Source organism: Lytechinus variegatus, chromosome 11 (assembly GCF_018143015.1).
Source record: "Lytechinus variegatus isolate NC3 chromosome 11, Lvar_3.0, whole genome shotgun sequence".
In the NCBI taxonomy this organism is placed as follows: domain Eukaryota; kingdom Metazoa; phylum Echinodermata; class Echinoidea; order Temnopleuroida; family Toxopneustidae; genus Lytechinus; species Lytechinus variegatus.
Window position 1 is genome coordinate 23717192 of NC_054750.1, and position 17897 is coordinate 23735088.

A 17897-nucleotide genomic window follows, 5' to 3' on the forward strand; every position below is an offset into this window, starting at 1 on the left:
AAACATTCGCGCTGGCTACATGCAAATTAAGCGACATGACATTGGCGCCGTTGGTGATTGCACTGTTCTCCATCTCTCATACATGCAACCTGGGATTAAGGATAAACATTTGTATTGAACCATCTTGCTACGTTCATCAAAGTGCCTCCTCGTTTTGAACAGTGCCGCATACGTACAGTTCACTGGTAAGTCATGACATCATCAATTTATTATCAAAATGGCTGGGTGGACTAAATTCCCAACTGTTTTCATGTTTCGATGAATATTTATATTATACAGTGTATTTGATGGCTCAAAATGGAAAATCAGAAATATTGCAAGATGTTTTTGGCAAAATTCCACGAAACGCAGATGAATGGGATATTGGCCAAAAAACGAGTGGGATACTCCTAGAAGACTTAACTGTAAATTTCGCTATATAAAAATTTATTATCATTATTATTTCTATTCAATGAAATAAAGCCATCAAATATATTCATTATTATCACCCCAATATATATATACATATATATTGTGTAAAGAAATGGATGAAGAGAACATTGGTAGGCGTAGCTTAAATCAAGGTTCCCCAGAGTTATCTACCCTTTGGAAAAATTGGTGATGCCGAAAAAATTTCTCTGCCGGGAATCGAACCCATTTCTTCATCCATTTCTTTACACAATATTTAGAATAAAAAAGAGTTGCCAAAGCTGTTGTACATGTATAGCTTCACACACACATATATATATATACACATACACACATATACATATATATATATATATATATATATATATATATATATATATATATATATATATATATAAAGAACTGTTTCGAGAGTGGGGGAAGGGGCTAAGCCGAAAGTTTGTGTGTGTGTGTGTGTAATAGGGGTTGACCATGCAACAAAAAATCACAATCACGGTTGAGGCCACCCCCTCCTATTTTTCAAATTGTGAAGTTAGCTACTTATTTCCTTCTACTTATTCAAACCACTCTCTCATTCGAAATGGCTCTCTTTATTCAAAACACACTTTTCCTTATAAAAATACACTTTTCCTTATTCAAATGCTTTTTTCCTTATTCAAATTATATTTTTCCCTATTCAAAATTCACTTTTTTCTATTCAAAATACACTTTTCCTTTTTCAAAATATACACTTTACACTTTTTCTCATTCAAAATACATTATTCAAAATACACTTTTCCTTATTTAACGGTTCATCTGGTCCAGTGGTTAGAGCATTGGACTCATAATCGCAAGGTTGTGAGTTCGAATCCACACTCTGCCATTGTCTCCACTTTGATAAAAGAGAAATATATGTCGTCTATGAGGTTAGTCAGTATGACTGATTAAGCTGAACGTAAAATGTTTTCTAGGTACTTGGTTAAATACCAGCTTGGCGTTTACCAGCAAAACGCTGTCCTGCCGAGTTCCTGCGGGAGTAACCGTAAACAGAAAGAGAAAATACACTTTCCTTATTCAAAATGCTCTTTTCTTTATTAAGAATACACTTTTCCATGTACAAAACACGGGACAAAACACACCGTTATCCAAAATTAAGGTTTTGGCTGCTATAACTCAAGCATTTATTTTGCTTATATAGTTTGCCACTGGATTTGTTTTTCACTACTTCGTCTTATCCTGAAATTGTATTCATGTCTAAATTTTGTTAACACACTGCTATAAATTTGTCACATTACAATGCACTTTAATGTCATACTACGATTATGTTTATGTATTGTAAATTTATTTTGACTTTACGATAAATGCAGAAAATCCTGCAAAACAAAAACGGTTGCGGCTATACCTCAACCCAAGTCCAGGCGTAGTGCAGTAATACTGTGTGAACAAAATGTTGATACATTTATACACAAATTATTTTAAACAAAAACAATACGGACATACTCTTCCAAAGGAAATAGGCCTGCCGTTAATGTCCAAAATATGTACCAGTGAAGCTAAACTGTGATTCAATATCGCTCGCTACAGTTAGAAAGCGCATTACCTTTAATTAATGAAATAATAATGAATAATTAGTGAAAGAAAATAACATATTTATAGAATACATTGCACACATGCAGTCTCCCACCCCACAGGTCCAATCGTGAAACCATCCCTACGATGTTATTTTATCTGATATCACCTTCATGGTTCTAATCATGTTGGTTGAGTGTTTCGTTGATAACCTTTGGCATGATCGAATGATGATGGTAATAGTAGTTGCCAGTTGGTATCAAATGGTACTGTCAGCCCTTTCTCTGTCTATTGAACATGAATTATGTTCACATTATCAATACATTCCACAGTGCATGTCATAGGTCAAGTATGTAATGTAATGTAATGTAATGCGTAAGTCCTCCCCCTCTCTTCTCTAACTCCGTATAATTTTACTCCGTCGATTTTACACGCACAGACACACCATAAAAAGATCTTGACACAACCTCCTCCCCCGGCCCCCACACACAAACACACACACCCAATCCTCTCTCTTTCGCTTTCTCTGACACACACCCCAACCCAACAACATATGCCCCGTCTTGTTACATCCCCAAAAGGTCTCAACTAGGCCAACTGTCACCCCTCACCATTCTTGCCGAGGGAATCGGGGGTCCTGAAAAATGCACCCCTAAGACTTTTTTTTGGGGGGTGCTATGTATTTTATACATACTTCGCAGCACTTCCTGGAAATTATGTTGGTATGTTAAGATTTGACCCTTCATTTGAGAGCGAAAACCTTATTTTCGTCATTTTTTTCTTACCAAAGTCCATTCTTTAAAGATCGAAAACACCCTTTTTTCCTTTGTGAACAAGCCTGCACATATAAATCCCTCTTCAAAAATCGTTCCCAGGACCCAGCCACCCCCAATTTCTTCCAATCTGTTGAAAAGCGTGATAATATGATTCTATAACCAAAAGAAAAAAAAGGAAGCAATCATAAGCGATTATATAGAAAATCGTGGGTATAGTGACGGTAATGCCTAAAAAGGTTAAGTACATATTTTTTTACGGAAGCAAATTAAGTCTGTTACTTTTTTTTATTCATTCTTAGACTGGCCCCTTCTCTACATATTTTATCCATTATTTCTTTAGAGAAGGTAGATTTCCTGGATCTACCTGGGTAGGTGTGGAAATGAATTTTCCCAAACTCATGTTGCATTCAGGATTTTAACGGGTTGATTCTCCAAGGAATTTGGCATCAAAGCGACCTCTGACAAAACATGAAGGGGTGCATCAATATTTGATGGGGGAAACAGGGTGGGCAGCGGTGTACAAGCAAATCAAGCCAAGTAAAAATGAAAATAAAATAAAAGATAATAAATAAAGAAATGGAAAATGTTAAACGTCCAAATTCTCTACCATAAACAATTGTTATCCCCAAAATATGCTAACATACATGAATAAATAGATAAACAAACAAATAGATACATAAATAAATCAATGAATTGTTGAGCGTTGTGGCCCAGGGGATCGATCTTTGGCCTTTGAAACAGAGGGTCGTAGGTTCAAATCCCGACCATGGCGTAGTTGTGCCGCACTTAACCCTGGTGAGGTGAATGGGTACCTGCGTGTAGGAATCAATTCCTTAAAATGCTTGCATGGAGAGATTGTAAATAATTACGGCTTGCCAAGCTAAAGCAGGGGTAATAATATCCAAGTCGTTTGAAAGCGCAGAGATATAGACGTTATAATCATAATGTGTTGTTTATAAAGGGGCCAAGCCCCCCCCCCCGGCACATGTAGGCCTTCTCTCTCAACTTGCAACCCCACAGTGCATGTCATTACTGTCAGGCTAATATATCAAATTTATGGGTGAGAAGTTGGAATCAGACCAAGCATTCCGAACTTGAAGGCCTGGTCACACCGCCCGAGCGTTGTTGGAGTGGTCGTGGAGCGATAGGAAAAGAGGGTCGAATTTCGCTTTCAAAATTGGGGAAAATATCGAAAAAAAAACAAACAATCGAAATCGAAAATGGTAAACGCTTGGGCGGTGTGACTATGCCTTAAAGCCATCTCATGAATCGACAGACTATATGATATTAATTGGTGCACGGGCGTAAATCTGAACGGGGAACCTTATATATTGTTCAGGGGAATGGGGGGGGGGGGTGGGAGTGATATATCGTTTCCTTCTCCCAACTTGAATAACATGACGTCACGGAATTACCAGAACCCTGTGAATGTTTTTTTTTTTGACTAGGCATGCTGATGTAATAGTCCCGGATAGGCCCCATAGAAACTTGACCAAACCTTGTTTTTTTTATATATACAATATTTTTTGATGGTTTCTTGTCAATTCGAGGGTGCTGATTACGAATCTGGATGATGCCACTCGTGTAACCTTGAGCATTTTCCGCAAATTGGCAAAATCCAATATGGCCGCCAAAATATGCAAATTACCCATGAAAATCCTAAAATTGTCCGCACATTGGCTATGGAATGCATGAAAGCGTGTGTCAGGAGTAAAATACACTGAAAAAATAATTGTTGACAAAATATTTATTTTCCTGATATTCAAAATGGCCGCCATAGTCCATTGTATACTCTATTATGTACAATATATATAAATAGGGAAAACCAATTTTCACAAAAATGAGCACTAAACCGCAAAAAATTGCGATGTATGAACGAAGTAATATATGCAAATCATCATTACTAACGAGATATATCATTTATTATGTCATAAATGGGAACATTTCTGTATTTTGATATCTAAAATGGCAGCCACTGGCCCAAACGGTATTGCATACAATGTCAATGGGGGCCAAAAAATTCACAAGAGTGATCACAGAAATGCATATTATTAAGATTAAACGAGTGGAATATTGACTAAAAACATAATTGTTAACGAAATGTATTATTAATATGCCATGTATGTGATGAATGTTGTATTTTGATATTCAAAATGGCTGCCAAAGGCCCTAAAAGTATTATGCACACAATGAGAAAGTGGGGCAAACTAAGAAATCACAAGAGTAATCACTAAAATGCATATATATGTGATAAATTAATGAGATACTGTTTAAAAACATATTTTCTAATGAAATATATCATTCAGGTTTAAAGTATGTGTTAAATATTGTATTTTTACTTTCAAAATGGCTGCCAGAGACATTAACAGTATTATGCACAATGCAAAGTGGGAAACCAATATTCACAGGAGTGAGCACCATAAATGCAGGTATTAGTGATCTATGAGTAAAATATTGTCTGAAAGCATAATTTCTATTAAGCAGTTAAGAGATATCATTTATTCTGCCAGTTAGGTAATAAATACTGTTATTGGAAAGTCAAAATGGCCGCTACAGGCCCTACAATGTGAATGGGAACAAATTATTTCAGCAGAATTTGGCTTTGCTTGGCCAGATGGTGCCAGGTAAAAATGGCAGAGGTAAAAATGGCAGATACTGAGGTAAAAATGGCAGGAGTAAAAATGGCAGAGGTAATAATGGCAGAGGTAAAAAATGGCAGAGGTAAAAATGGCAGAGGTAAAAATGGCAGAGGTAATAATGGCAGAGGTAAAAATGGCAGAGGTAAGAACAGCAGATATAAAAAGAGCAGAGGCATAAATGACAAGAGGTAAAAATGGAAGACCGTACAATAGAAAAAACAGTACATATTACAGAAGAAAAATAAAAAACAGGTTTTAAAGAAAAAAAATATTTGAAGATTATAATAACAGGAGGGTTTTCCACATTTTTTCTTCAATTTTACAGAACAGATATGTTTTTAAAAAGGGAAAAACAGTTTTATTACAATAAATTTGTAAGGGTACATGCACAAAATACCAATTTTCTGTAAGTTTATACAAATGCATGCATGTAGGATTACACAGTGCAGTAAGATTACAGGTGTTCTCCAGACTCTGTTGCAGGATTTTTTTTATTTTTAAGTATAAATTTTCTAACAGTGTAAAAAATGGCGGAGTTGAAAATGGCAAAGGTAAAGGTAAAGATGGCATAAGCAAAAATGAAAGAGATATGGGGTGCTGGTTTGTTAAAAAGCCGAGAAGAAAAAAGTTTTCACTCTAAAATCAAAGGGGATTTGGTTAAGGGGGAAAATGACTTTAAAAATTATTTCAACTAAGTGAAGTTCTTTTGACTCAGAAAAAGAATTACAACAAAAATAATAACAATCAGATAATAAACAATGTTTTTTAGCATACCAAGCTAATTACCAAGAGGGTGCTGCTTATGGTGTACAAAATACCCAACAGCACTTCCGCTTCCAAAGGTTATGACCATCAAGCCGTCTATATCATATTGGATGCAATGGTAATGAAGGTTCAGGGTCTTCTTTTATGCAAAGAATCTGAACCAGACGGTCCCCCTCGATCGACCCCAAATTGGTTTACCAGTCAAGATTATTATTGATTTTCATAATCAGTTACATATTCAGTGCCAAGCCTGGGAACGCATGCTTATTGTCATTCAAATATTTAAAAAGAATAGTACAGACGACATTACAAATAAGGACATAATATTCAACCACAATCATTCGTGACAATTTCAAGGTCTAAGCTTTTCCCGCTATGTTCTTTTCCCACCCCTAACCCTCTCTGTCTCTCCACCTCTCTTATGTCTACTCTTCCTCCTTTTTGTAACGGTAAACCTGGCAAAACTTTAGACATAAAAAAACCAGCTAGACAAAAAGTAATGTTATAAAATGATGAATGAGAATAGTGCAGTTTCATTTTGCTCGTAATGAATTGAATGAAAAAATATTTGTCGTTTGATTTCTTTTTTTTTTAAAAGCCTTCACGGTACACCTCCAACGAATTCGTAAATAGCATTGTTAGGCCGATAAAGACATAATGATATGATGAAATGCCTAACCGTGACATGCACTTCTAATTTAATCTATGTACATGCGGGGGCTTTTTGACAATTCATTGCATAGGGGTTTGAGGCTGGCAATATTTTACCTAGAGCTGTCATTTTTACCTCTCCCATTATGACCTCTGCCATTTTACCTCTGCCATTATTACCTCTGCCATTTTTACATCTGCCACTTTTACCTCTGCCATTATTACCTCTGCCATTTTTACCTCTGCCATTATTACCTCTGCCAATTTTACCTCTGCCATTATTACCTCTGCCATTTTTATCTCTGCCATTTTTACCTCTGCCATTATTACCTCTGCCATTTTTACACCGAGCCGGCCAGATGGTGATGTATGAGTAAAATATCGTCTGAAAACATGATTTATAACAAAATATATCATATCTTATGTAATTTAGGTGATAAATACTGTATTTCAACATTCAAAATGGCGACCAGTGGCATAAAGAGTATTATGTACAAGGGCAATGGCCGGGGCAAAAAAGGTGACAAGAGTGAGCACTAAAATGCATATAATTAAGATAAACTAGTGGAATACTGACTAAAACATCATTGTTAATATGCCATTTATGTGATAAATGCTGTATTTTGGCATTCAAAATGGCCGCCATAATCTCTATGTACAATGCGAATGGAGAAACAAATTTTCACAAGTGAGAATCATAAAATGCATATGACTGTGATATATGAGTAGAAATATTGTATTAAACATGAGTTGTAACTAAATACATCACATATTGGTTGTGGAGGTAATAAATGCTGTACTTTGAAATCCAAAATGGCTGCCATAGGTCCTAAAAGTATTATGTACATTGTAACATTGGACATATAATTTTAACATAATTTGGTTTTGTTTGACTATTGCCTATAATTGTAAATTCTGATGCAAGGGTGAAATGTTGTCTAAACCATGGTTTCTAGCAAGATATATCATAATGTCGTGTATTTCAGGTGATAAACACTGCATTTTAAAATGAAAATGGCCACCATAGGCCCTTATCGTATAATATACAATTTGAGTGCAGACAAATAATGTTCACAAAAATGGCATATGGCAGCCATTTTGAATGTTGAAATACAGTATTTATCACCTAAATTATATATATTTTGTTATAAATCGTGTTTTCAGACGATATTTCACTCATACATCACCATTTGGCCAAGCAAAGCCAAATTCTGTTGAAATAATTTGTTCCCATTCACATTGTGCATAATATCATAAGGGCCTGTATCGGCCATTTTGACTTTCCAATAACAGTATTCATCACCTAACTGGCAGAATAAATGATATCTCTTAATATAAATTATGCTTTCGGACAATATTCTACTCATAGATCACTAATACTTGCATTTATGGTGCTCATATTGGTTTCCCACTTTGCATTGTGCATAATACTGTTAATGTCTATGGCGGCCATTTTGAAAGTAAAACTACAGTATTTAACACAAACTTTAAACCTGAATGATATATTTCGTTAGAAAATATTCTTTAAACAGTATCCCATCAATTTATCACATATATATATATGCATTTTAGTGATCACTCTTGTGATTTCTTTGCCCCTCTTTCTCATTGTGTGCATAATACTTTTAGGGCCTTTGGCAGCCATTTTGAAAATCAAAATACAACATTCATCACAATACATGGCATATTAATGATATATTTCGTTAACAGTTATGTTTTTAGTCAGTATTCCACTCGTGTAATCTTAATAATATGCATTTTAGTGATCACTCTTGTGAATTTTTTTGGCCCCCATTGCCATTGTACGCAATACTGTTTGGGCCAGTGGCTGCCATTTTAGATATCAAAATACAGAAATCTTCCCATTTATGACATAATAAATGATATATCTCGTTAGTAATGATGATTTGCATATATTACTTCGTTCATACATCGCGATTTTTTTGCGGTTTAGTGCTCACTTTTGTGAAAATTGGTTTTCCCTATTTATATATATTGTACATAATAGAGTATACAATGGACTATGGCGGTCATTTTGAATATCAGGAAAATAAATATTTTGTGAACAATTATTTTTTCAGTGTATTTTACTCCTGCCACACAATTTCATGCATTTCGTAGCAAATGTGCGGACAATTTTAGGATTTTTATGGGTAATTTGCATATTTTGGCGGCCATATTTGATTTTGCCAATTTGCGGAAAATGCTCAAGGTTACACGAGTGGCATCATTCAGATTCGTAATCAGCACCCTCGAATTAACAAGAAACCATTAAAAAATATTGTATATATAAAAAAACAAGGTTACGCCTCTTCTAACCTGGCATGCTAATATAAGTTGGACAAGAAGAAAAAGGTTCAATACAAATTGAAAGTTATTTGGATCCCGAGAAATTTGACTAGCAATAAAATATATAATTTGAAAAGGGGTTTCAAAAACAAAATGTGGGTCATTTTGGTTACATTTCCCCATTTTGTCAGACCTACCGGAATTCCAAGTAATGGGGTGTTGCCTATGGAGAATAATACACGCAGTACCCCCAAAGGAAAATTTTGGGGGGTGCTTCAACACTTCCGCTTTTCAGGGCAAAGGGATTTACACGAATTTATTGGCGTGTTAGCCGTGAACTTTTGGTTTCGTCTAATTCCTTTCTGTTTCAATTGGATGAACTTTAGGTTTCAAGACGTTTTCTCTTCCAGATGGCATGGCTGGCGAAGTCGCCGGTAAATTCACAGTTGCTCCGATCGAATCAAGTTATCATAGGTCTTACTCTGGTTGACTCCAATTGTACTTTCTTTCCAGTAGCGTGTAAAGTATACAGGTATATGGCAAAAGTAGATAAGCCTAAAATTATTCATTTTGATAGCAAATTAAATTTTATTTTGTTTTCAATACCTGTGTTTTCCCCACTATATTTCTGGCACAAAATTGTGATGTTACAATTCCTTTTCCAATGCTTTTGGGTTCCCTTCGTAAAGCACTTATCATCTACAATAAAAGATACAAAACTTAACCGATCTGTTAATATGAAACATTATTTTTGTATTTGTACACGAGGTAATTTGGAACATCGATGTCACCCTGACAGACGTCAGCGTTCTTCAAGCTTACTGGAAGGTATATCCGGATTTAAAATTCTTAAAAGCTGCATGATTTCATCTCATCGATCTGTAGCAGGTATGTGTTTATTTTTTTCTAACCTACTTCATTACTTTTGTCGCCTTTCCTTATTTCGTGATATATATGTCAGTTTCTTAAATAAGAGCTTTCAAAATGGTTGGTATCCCTTCCGCCCCTTCTTTGCCATCAGTCTTAACTCAAATTAATCAATTAACACTGTCATGTTTCTTTATGAATCGTGACCCTTTTTGCAAATGGGAAGAGTGAGAATGAGGGGGGGGGTATGAAATAGAACGATAGATAGAGGCAGGGGGAGAGAGTTGGAGGCGAGAGGATGTAAGTTTCATTCCAATCAGTGCAAAAGTTTAGATAAAATATTGAACAGGATTTTTTTTTATTTGCAATCAAATTTTGTTCCTGACGTAGGATTGCAAAAGCTAAGATCATCTAGCATGTACATTATAGATAGATAAATAATTAATAGGTCGCATCACGGTATTGTGTAACATTTTCTCCTAAAAACAATGCCTCTTAAATGTAATTTTCAGTTTGAGGGGAAAGTTCAAGCTTGTATAATGGTATAGAAAGCGTTCTTGCAATTATAAGTGGGGAAAATGTAGTATGGTCATTGAATTGATAGTAGAATGGGCCAAAGAAATCTGAGGGGGCACAACATGACTGATGGGGCAAATCATAAAGGGAAACAAGATGCGAGCAAGTGAGTATTTGAACTTTTAAATAATTTTGACATGATCTTTATAAAATAGCATCATAACCTTTTTGTCCTTTTCTCCTCCGTTTCTTTTTTTCTTGGTGGTAAAACTATTTGGGTCGATTGATTCATAACACCCCCATCTATATACGCCAGTGATAAAAATTGTATACATGTAGAAGGAAAAATACTCTCAACCACTCTATATCAAACGGGTGATTTTGGGGCATTTATTAACTGCATCTTTCCTTTATTCTTAGTCATTAATTGTTTTGATGATTTGATAGCTATGTTTATTACTATGTGAATAGAAATAGAAGGCGATATTTGAGGAGGGAGGGGGTTACAGCAGCAGCACAGAAGCATGTTTGACCGATGGAAGAAAAGAGACCATAGTTTATTGTTAATGGCCCCCTCACACCTAACCGAATTGCCTGAAATATGCCTTGCGATGGCTGGGGAAAGGCATTAAAAAAATTGTTTTCAATGGTAACTAATGGTAAATCATATTTATCCTTCGTGTTTGGGTTCTTGCATCTTCTGAACTAACAGCTGCGATTATTCGAATTCGCGCGGAAATGTTGAACATGTTTAAAATTTCACAACGAATTGAAAAATCGTTGGTCATCTGTTTAAATTCGCATCTCTTATAAGTCTGCGGTAATCGTTCGTGTGTTTTTGTCGCGCATAGTCCCTCTTCGCGCTTTTGCCAAAGTGGACCGATCTCGAAAGAACCCGTAACGGAGCAACACGATTACACAACGATCAATATTGCCCGATCTATTCCCTCGTCTTCGTTTCTAATTGCACGCCATATTAAACCATTGCTCACTGTTCGTTCGTGTTATTGGGTTATATCAACACTTCGCTCGCCTTCGGCTGCAATTTACTCAAAGAAGTGAACCAAAAAATCGAGATCCTTCGCATGTCATATTCATCCTTCGCTTATTTTTCGTTAATAACATTTGACAATAGTTACTGATCGCGTGATTTGACGGAAATTTTATTTGATTTCGTTGAATTCTTGTGCATTTCGTGTTTTTTCCCATTCGTCACCCTTCGTCTGCCTACATTCGGTCAGGTGTGAGAGTGCTTTAAATTACAGAAAAAAGCAAACGATAAAGAAACAAGTGTAAGATGCTGAAAATTAACAGACAAAATAGTTACGCATGTTTATAAACTCAAATTACTCATTCAACATTTTTTTTTAATGTGCTTTCACGTTTGCTTATATTTTTTCTGGTCGATATAAATTCAACATTTTGTATGATTACTTTGTATTCTTCTAGAATGGAATTCAGACGACAGGCTAGCTCTTTCTCCTTCACACTGATCACTATAGGTGAAGTATCACTTCCATGACTACTGATAACATGGTATTTTTTAAATTGCAACGCAGACACTTTCTATAACGCAGATAATCTTTTGTCAAAAGCTCTTAAATAACAAAACATCCTCTGTCAAAAATCAGCGAATCAAAACAGCAGCATAGTCCTGGACTTTGAACAAATGTCATATTTTCAATTTGTCTTCCTGTCCGAATCTTCATACGATCGGCTGTCCCGGTCCACCAACTTTTGATACCCCCCCCCCAGCTGTCAGGTGTGATCTGACTTGCATTTTCAAAGAAATCGGTACGTTGTATATAGAAACTGCCTGCGTAGTGATTACAAAACAACTCTAATAATGATGACGCAACGATAATTTCAGCCACAATATTGGGCACAATAGTAGGCTAACCATTATTGTTGTTAAATTAAGTTTATCAATTCCGAGGAGGTGTCACTTACACTCATATCATCAAGTTTATAATTTGTTCTATCCACTAAAATAAACAGGTCAAAGTCTGTTTTATACAATGATATATTATATATCGCAAACGGTTTTGATAGAGAGAGACTTAAATGACGCTTTCCTAGGTGAACCCACAATTCTGTCCCTCGTAAACATAGATTCAGAGTCTCTAACTGGTGGATCTAGCATTGTTTCTTACCATTATCTTTTCGACAAATATCAAAATTCTTAGCGTGTGAAAGTGTTTATTAGATTATCAAAAATAATAGTAATAATGAGGGATGTGGATTTAGACAGTGCTTCAGATGTCAGAAGATATAAAGCAGTGGTGGTGGATGCGTAATACTTTATAAAAACTCCCTTTATGCCGGAACAATATTATAAGCAAGGACAAAGAAAAAAACTCATAAGCATGATAAATAAAAGGATTCCAGCTTTTATTCATATCTGAAGCAAATGATTTTAAATGCATTAGCAGTAACTCAAGTAAGGCGTTCAGAATAATTTTAGTTAATAAAAGTAATCAATGATTGTCAGATTGTGTTGGTAGTTGATATATGCTTACACTTTTAGATGTTCTTTTCTAATTCTTAGGGTTATTTGCATTCTGCATTCTTTCGGTAAACTGTGGGAGACAATACATATTCGCCCCGACGTCGAATCACCGCCGTTCTACTCATTTTGATATTGGCATGGTTTTCCAAACGTTGGGGCAAGAAGAAACTGACATTCGAGTCTCGTTCCCAAGAAGATCATATGAAGACCATATCATCCTGCCACCTGGGTCTCCTCCATACAACTATACCTTGCCGGAGTCTCTGATAAGTCATAAGTCAGAAGCGGGAATTTTCAATTCGACGGTCTTTGTAACATCGGAACAAGATATAGCGGTTGTTTCATATAACTTCGCATTCAAATCATCGGACACATTTTCCCTGATACCCGCGGAGTTCCTTGGTAAGGAATACTTTATAACCCTGATATCTGGTGTGTATAATGACACTATAATAATATCTGCTTTCGAAAAGAAAGTGATGGTTAAAATATTCCTAACTTCGTCCATTCAGCTCCAAAACGATACCTATAACGATGGTGACACTCTGAGACTCGTTCTTCTACCTTTTGAATCTTTCCAACTGATCTCAAAATATACAAACATAACAGGATCTCGGATCACCGCAAACTCTTCGATTGCAGTAACAGTTGGTTCTGAATGCGCTAATGTGCCTGAAGGCCTCAAGTATTGTGACCATCTCGCAGAACAGTTAGCTCCAGTGAAAGCATGGGGAATGCTTCATGTGTTGGGCCCGTTCCCAAGACGACGTTCCGGCTACGTATTTCAGATAGTAGCAAGTCGGAATGGTACAACGGCGATATACAATGACAATACTGTGAATATGAACATGGGCGATTATATCACAGTTGATAACCCCTCTCAAAACATGACTTTCGTGTATGCAGACAAACCCATCTCAGTAATGCAGTATAGCAAAGGGCGGAGTTCAGACAATAATTCCTACAGTGACCCGTCAATGATTCGAGTTAACCCTATCAAGCAGTATGTCACAAGAACAACGATTCCAGTCTTCGAGTTCAACAAGACGTCATCAAATGATACATCATATATTGGAATAACTGCCGAGTGCAAGCACTTCAGAGGCATTTCAATATACCGAAACAATCAACTTCTATCAGTAAGTATAAGTAGTCCATGGTGCGTACCTCATTGCATGTTGGTGAAAACAACTTAACTTAAATAAAGATCTCTACCCAAACGTGTCAGTCGAGTTTCAAAGTCTTTGATTTGATATGAACGCAGGTTTGGAGCAATTATACACTGGCCATTAATGTATCATTATTCTGTTTGATAGCCTTGTTTGATGTTTTATTCAAAGAAGATCGCGACTCGTCGGTGTCAAAGAAAGCGAAAAGGCTTTGTCATGTTACTATTCCCATCATTCACAGAGTACATCGCATGGCAAAATACTTTAACTGGAATAACTTCCAAGATGATTCAAGACTTTTCCCAACAATTGTTAAGTGATTGAGATATCCATTTGAGTTTTCGAAAAGCTTGTATACGAAATTTAGCCGAGGTTTTTCTTTATCAACTATCAGCCGTGCATAAAATGAGTGACGTTATATTGAAACTCTCCCATTGTAAATTCTTGCAATTTTCATCCAGGTAATGTGGGATGAGGAATATTCTCTACAAATACAGGATGGGATGGAAATGTGTTCAAAGTGGATGGTTGCTGCCCACGGAAGATATTCAGTCGAGGGCGACGACCAGGGAACCTACCCGGGATTTCATCCTGTTGTATACGGTACGTCCTTTGGCAAAACACACTTGTACCGGGCTGGCTCAACTGACAAAGACTTGACTACATCGGAAGGTGAGAAAAATATAAGCCATTGCCAATTCTCGCACTCTTAGATAGGATGTCATTCTTTTTGTGGCACATTCCCGCTTACTCTAGTAGGGGCCTTAGTATTAGACCAAGTGGTGATTGGACCGAATGGTAATTAAACCAAATTATCACATGGGTTAACTCATGATAGATCTAAGAAATAGATCATCTGCTATTAGCCCAAGTGGATACACGGCCTCTTCACAGATGTGAAATATGAAAGAAAATGCTCCCATATTAAGTTTTGATCACAAAGTGCGATAATCTTCCACACCGACATTATACTCCTTACAACAAACACAACAAAGAACGTGGATAAAAAACAACGCGATTAGTGCTCGCTAATTGTTTAAGGTGTTTGTTGAATAGCTGTTAGCTAAATTCCAGTCTATTACAGTAATATGTTCTATAATTCCGCTCGGTAACAAAGTGTTCACTTAACCTCTGTTCATGTCTCCTGTATTTTTCATTTTCTACATCTGATGATGGTGGAATAAATAGCTGCATCGGTTGCTGCTGACATATGCCGTATTGCTCATTTAGTCATCATGGCAGTCGCCGTTATCTACAGACTTTAAAGGTAGTTCTGCATCTTCCTTTTCTATCCTAATTTCCAGAGTATTTTGTAAAATGATGAATTATGCATGCAACATACACCTTTAAACAAAAGTTAATTACGAGTCGTTTCTTATCAAATTGAGCATTTTTATTATTTTTTTTAATCGACTTGATGGACTTGATCATGGACATACGATGTGCGCATTGGGAAATTCTCCAGGAAGAAGAATACATAAGTATCTTTTATTTTCTGTCCTAGGTTGTCAGTCAGAATTGTTCTCATTCTCATCTTTTATTGCAATAATATTAGGTCTGGGATTTTTTTAAATTGATCAAATGCCCCCTTTTGCTTGATTTACCCTTCCTGGTTTATATTCATTACTCGCTATTACTCACCATTGTAATTAACAGCACTGACTTGAAGTAAGAAAGTGATTCTATATTTCTTTACTTTCAGATTTCATTTCATCAAAACCAAGCCTTAGTAAGCCTATCCTTGTATCAAGTGACAACGTCTAATCCAATTAAAATGATGATGACTACGATGATTATTACGTTGGTGATGACGATGATGGTGACCTAGATGGCATCCATGACTTGCTGTTATCACGCCAATAAATTATAGAATGCCTAATATAGGCAATATTTAGCGTGACTTTTGAAATAAGACAGTGTTTTTTTTAACGAATATTAAATAATATTTTACCGACCAACTTCCGGAAAATCTGCGAGTCTCACAGTATCTTTGTTATGATTGCTATCATATTCACTCGTTATGTTTCTTCATTTCAATTATCATCTTTGTTCCTTATATTCGAATTATATATATGCAGATGTAGGTTATGATCATTTAGAATAATATCTTTTGGTTTTGCGTTTTACTGCGTTTTTCCATATTTCAAAAATATTGTGTCACTAAAATTTAAATCGAATGTAAATAGTAATGTTGTATTACAAATACCTATATCACAAACAGTATGTGTGCATGCATAAAGATATACCAAAATAATGATTGTCGAAGAACATATCAGCCCTAAGTCATACATGAATTTCATGGGGGATGGACCCGGACAATTTAGGGGCACTGATAACGGGGAAAGGGTAGGGGATTACTGCCCCCTTTGATTTGTCACGTAAGTAAAAAGATAAAGTAAGATGGAAACGAAATTTAAAAAAAGAACAAACAGAAAAAAATGTCTTAAAAGAAGATATGTCGGTCGTCTGACTCGATATTACCCCTGTAATTCAATTGAAAACGAAAATTCCGGGGGAAATGCAGTCCATGTTTCTAATTATTTCAATTTAATAAAAATGATTTTTCTACGATTATATTCATTAATTTCGTGAATCCTGTTATGAAGAAATTCCATGGATGCTCGACCGGACGATCAGAGTAGCCGTGTTTAAGAATTTGTATGTGATAGACACCTTTTTAAATTCTCGAGTTATGATGCTTTCGCTGATTTTCAACAATGTAACAATATTTTGATTCATCTGTTTGATGTACATTGAGAAATTATGATATGTGTATTATTTCCTTGTTATGAATCTTGCCTTAATCTTGAATATTACAGTTCATTTTCATACAAAAATGGTTTCAGTTTCTCATGTTAGTCAATCCTGACGCCATCCACGATCATGAAGATGATGGTGATGATAATGATGATGATGAATAATGGTGATGAAAACGCTGCTGCTACTGCTGATGATGATGAATGCTGATAATGATGATGACAGTATTATTAGTATTAATTGTAAATAGTAATAGATAATATCGATAATTTCATTTTAGATAATGATCACTTAAAACGATAATTATAGTAATATTTTTCTCAATTTGCTTTAATTACCCTTCAGAAAGATGGTTTGACTGTTTGAGTCGCTCACTTTCTGACTTAAACGCAATAGAGCGGAATCACAGTAACTGTTAGCCTTGCCCAATCAGGAATAAACAACATAATTATATTTGGAATCTTCGAAAAGGTACATACATCAGTCATTATTTCCAGATGTGAGATTTTGAACATTTTCGGAGTTGAAAACTCCAAACCGGTTACAATAATAGAATAAGATTTTTTTTTAAATGTTCCTTCTAATCATCTTTCCCTCGATATTTAGCAACCGTTTCACAATCATTCCTTTTGAGTATAATTTTTTTGTATTCCTTTTTGTTTTTATTGTTGTTATTATTATTATTCAAATACTCCATTGATCAATTGCCCCATCCTGTCCATCGATGTCACAAATGCAAGCTCTGACACACCTTACCCATGACTGTTATTGATCCAATTAATATCAAATATGAAAATTCAATTCAATAGTGCCACTATTCTCTATAATTAAGCAGATGTGCATCCCTTTGTAAACAGGGATCACGTTAAGACCAGACCAATTACAATGCATGATTTAAGAGTGAGAGAGAAAGAGAGTCGGAGAGGGAAAAGAGAGAATATATCCCAGCTTACATCATGCATTACTCAAGAACATGCACCAACGGGAACCACAAATCTCATCT

General features: G+C 35.7%; 1 protein-coding gene across 2 annotated transcripts; it reads left to right on the plus strand.

Annotated features, from left to right (window-relative positions):
* Positions 1 to 23: 23 nt before the first annotated feature.
* On the plus strand, positions 24 to 17441 carry LOC121424486 (IgGFc-binding protein-like). 2 transcript variants are annotated; one of them, XM_041620193.1, is made up of 7 exons: positions 24 to 185; positions 9845 to 9964; positions 11909 to 11961; positions 13008 to 14107; positions 14599 to 14809; positions 15326 to 15404; positions 15840 to 17441. In XM_041620193.1, exons 3-6 carry the CDS (start codon positions 11910 to 11912, stop codon positions 15400 to 15402), a joined length of 1440 nt encoding a protein of 479 aa, XP_041476127.1. In that variant the 5' UTR covers positions 24 to 185; positions 9845 to 9964; position 11909; the 3' UTR covers positions 15403 to 15404; positions 15840 to 17441. The 2 variants fall into 2 exon arrangements, with proteins under 2 accessions (XP_041476127.1, XP_041476126.1); XM_041620192.1 differs by lacking the exon at positions 24 to 185 and adding an exon at positions 9460 to 9608.
* Positions 17442 to 17897: the final 456 nt, after the last annotated feature.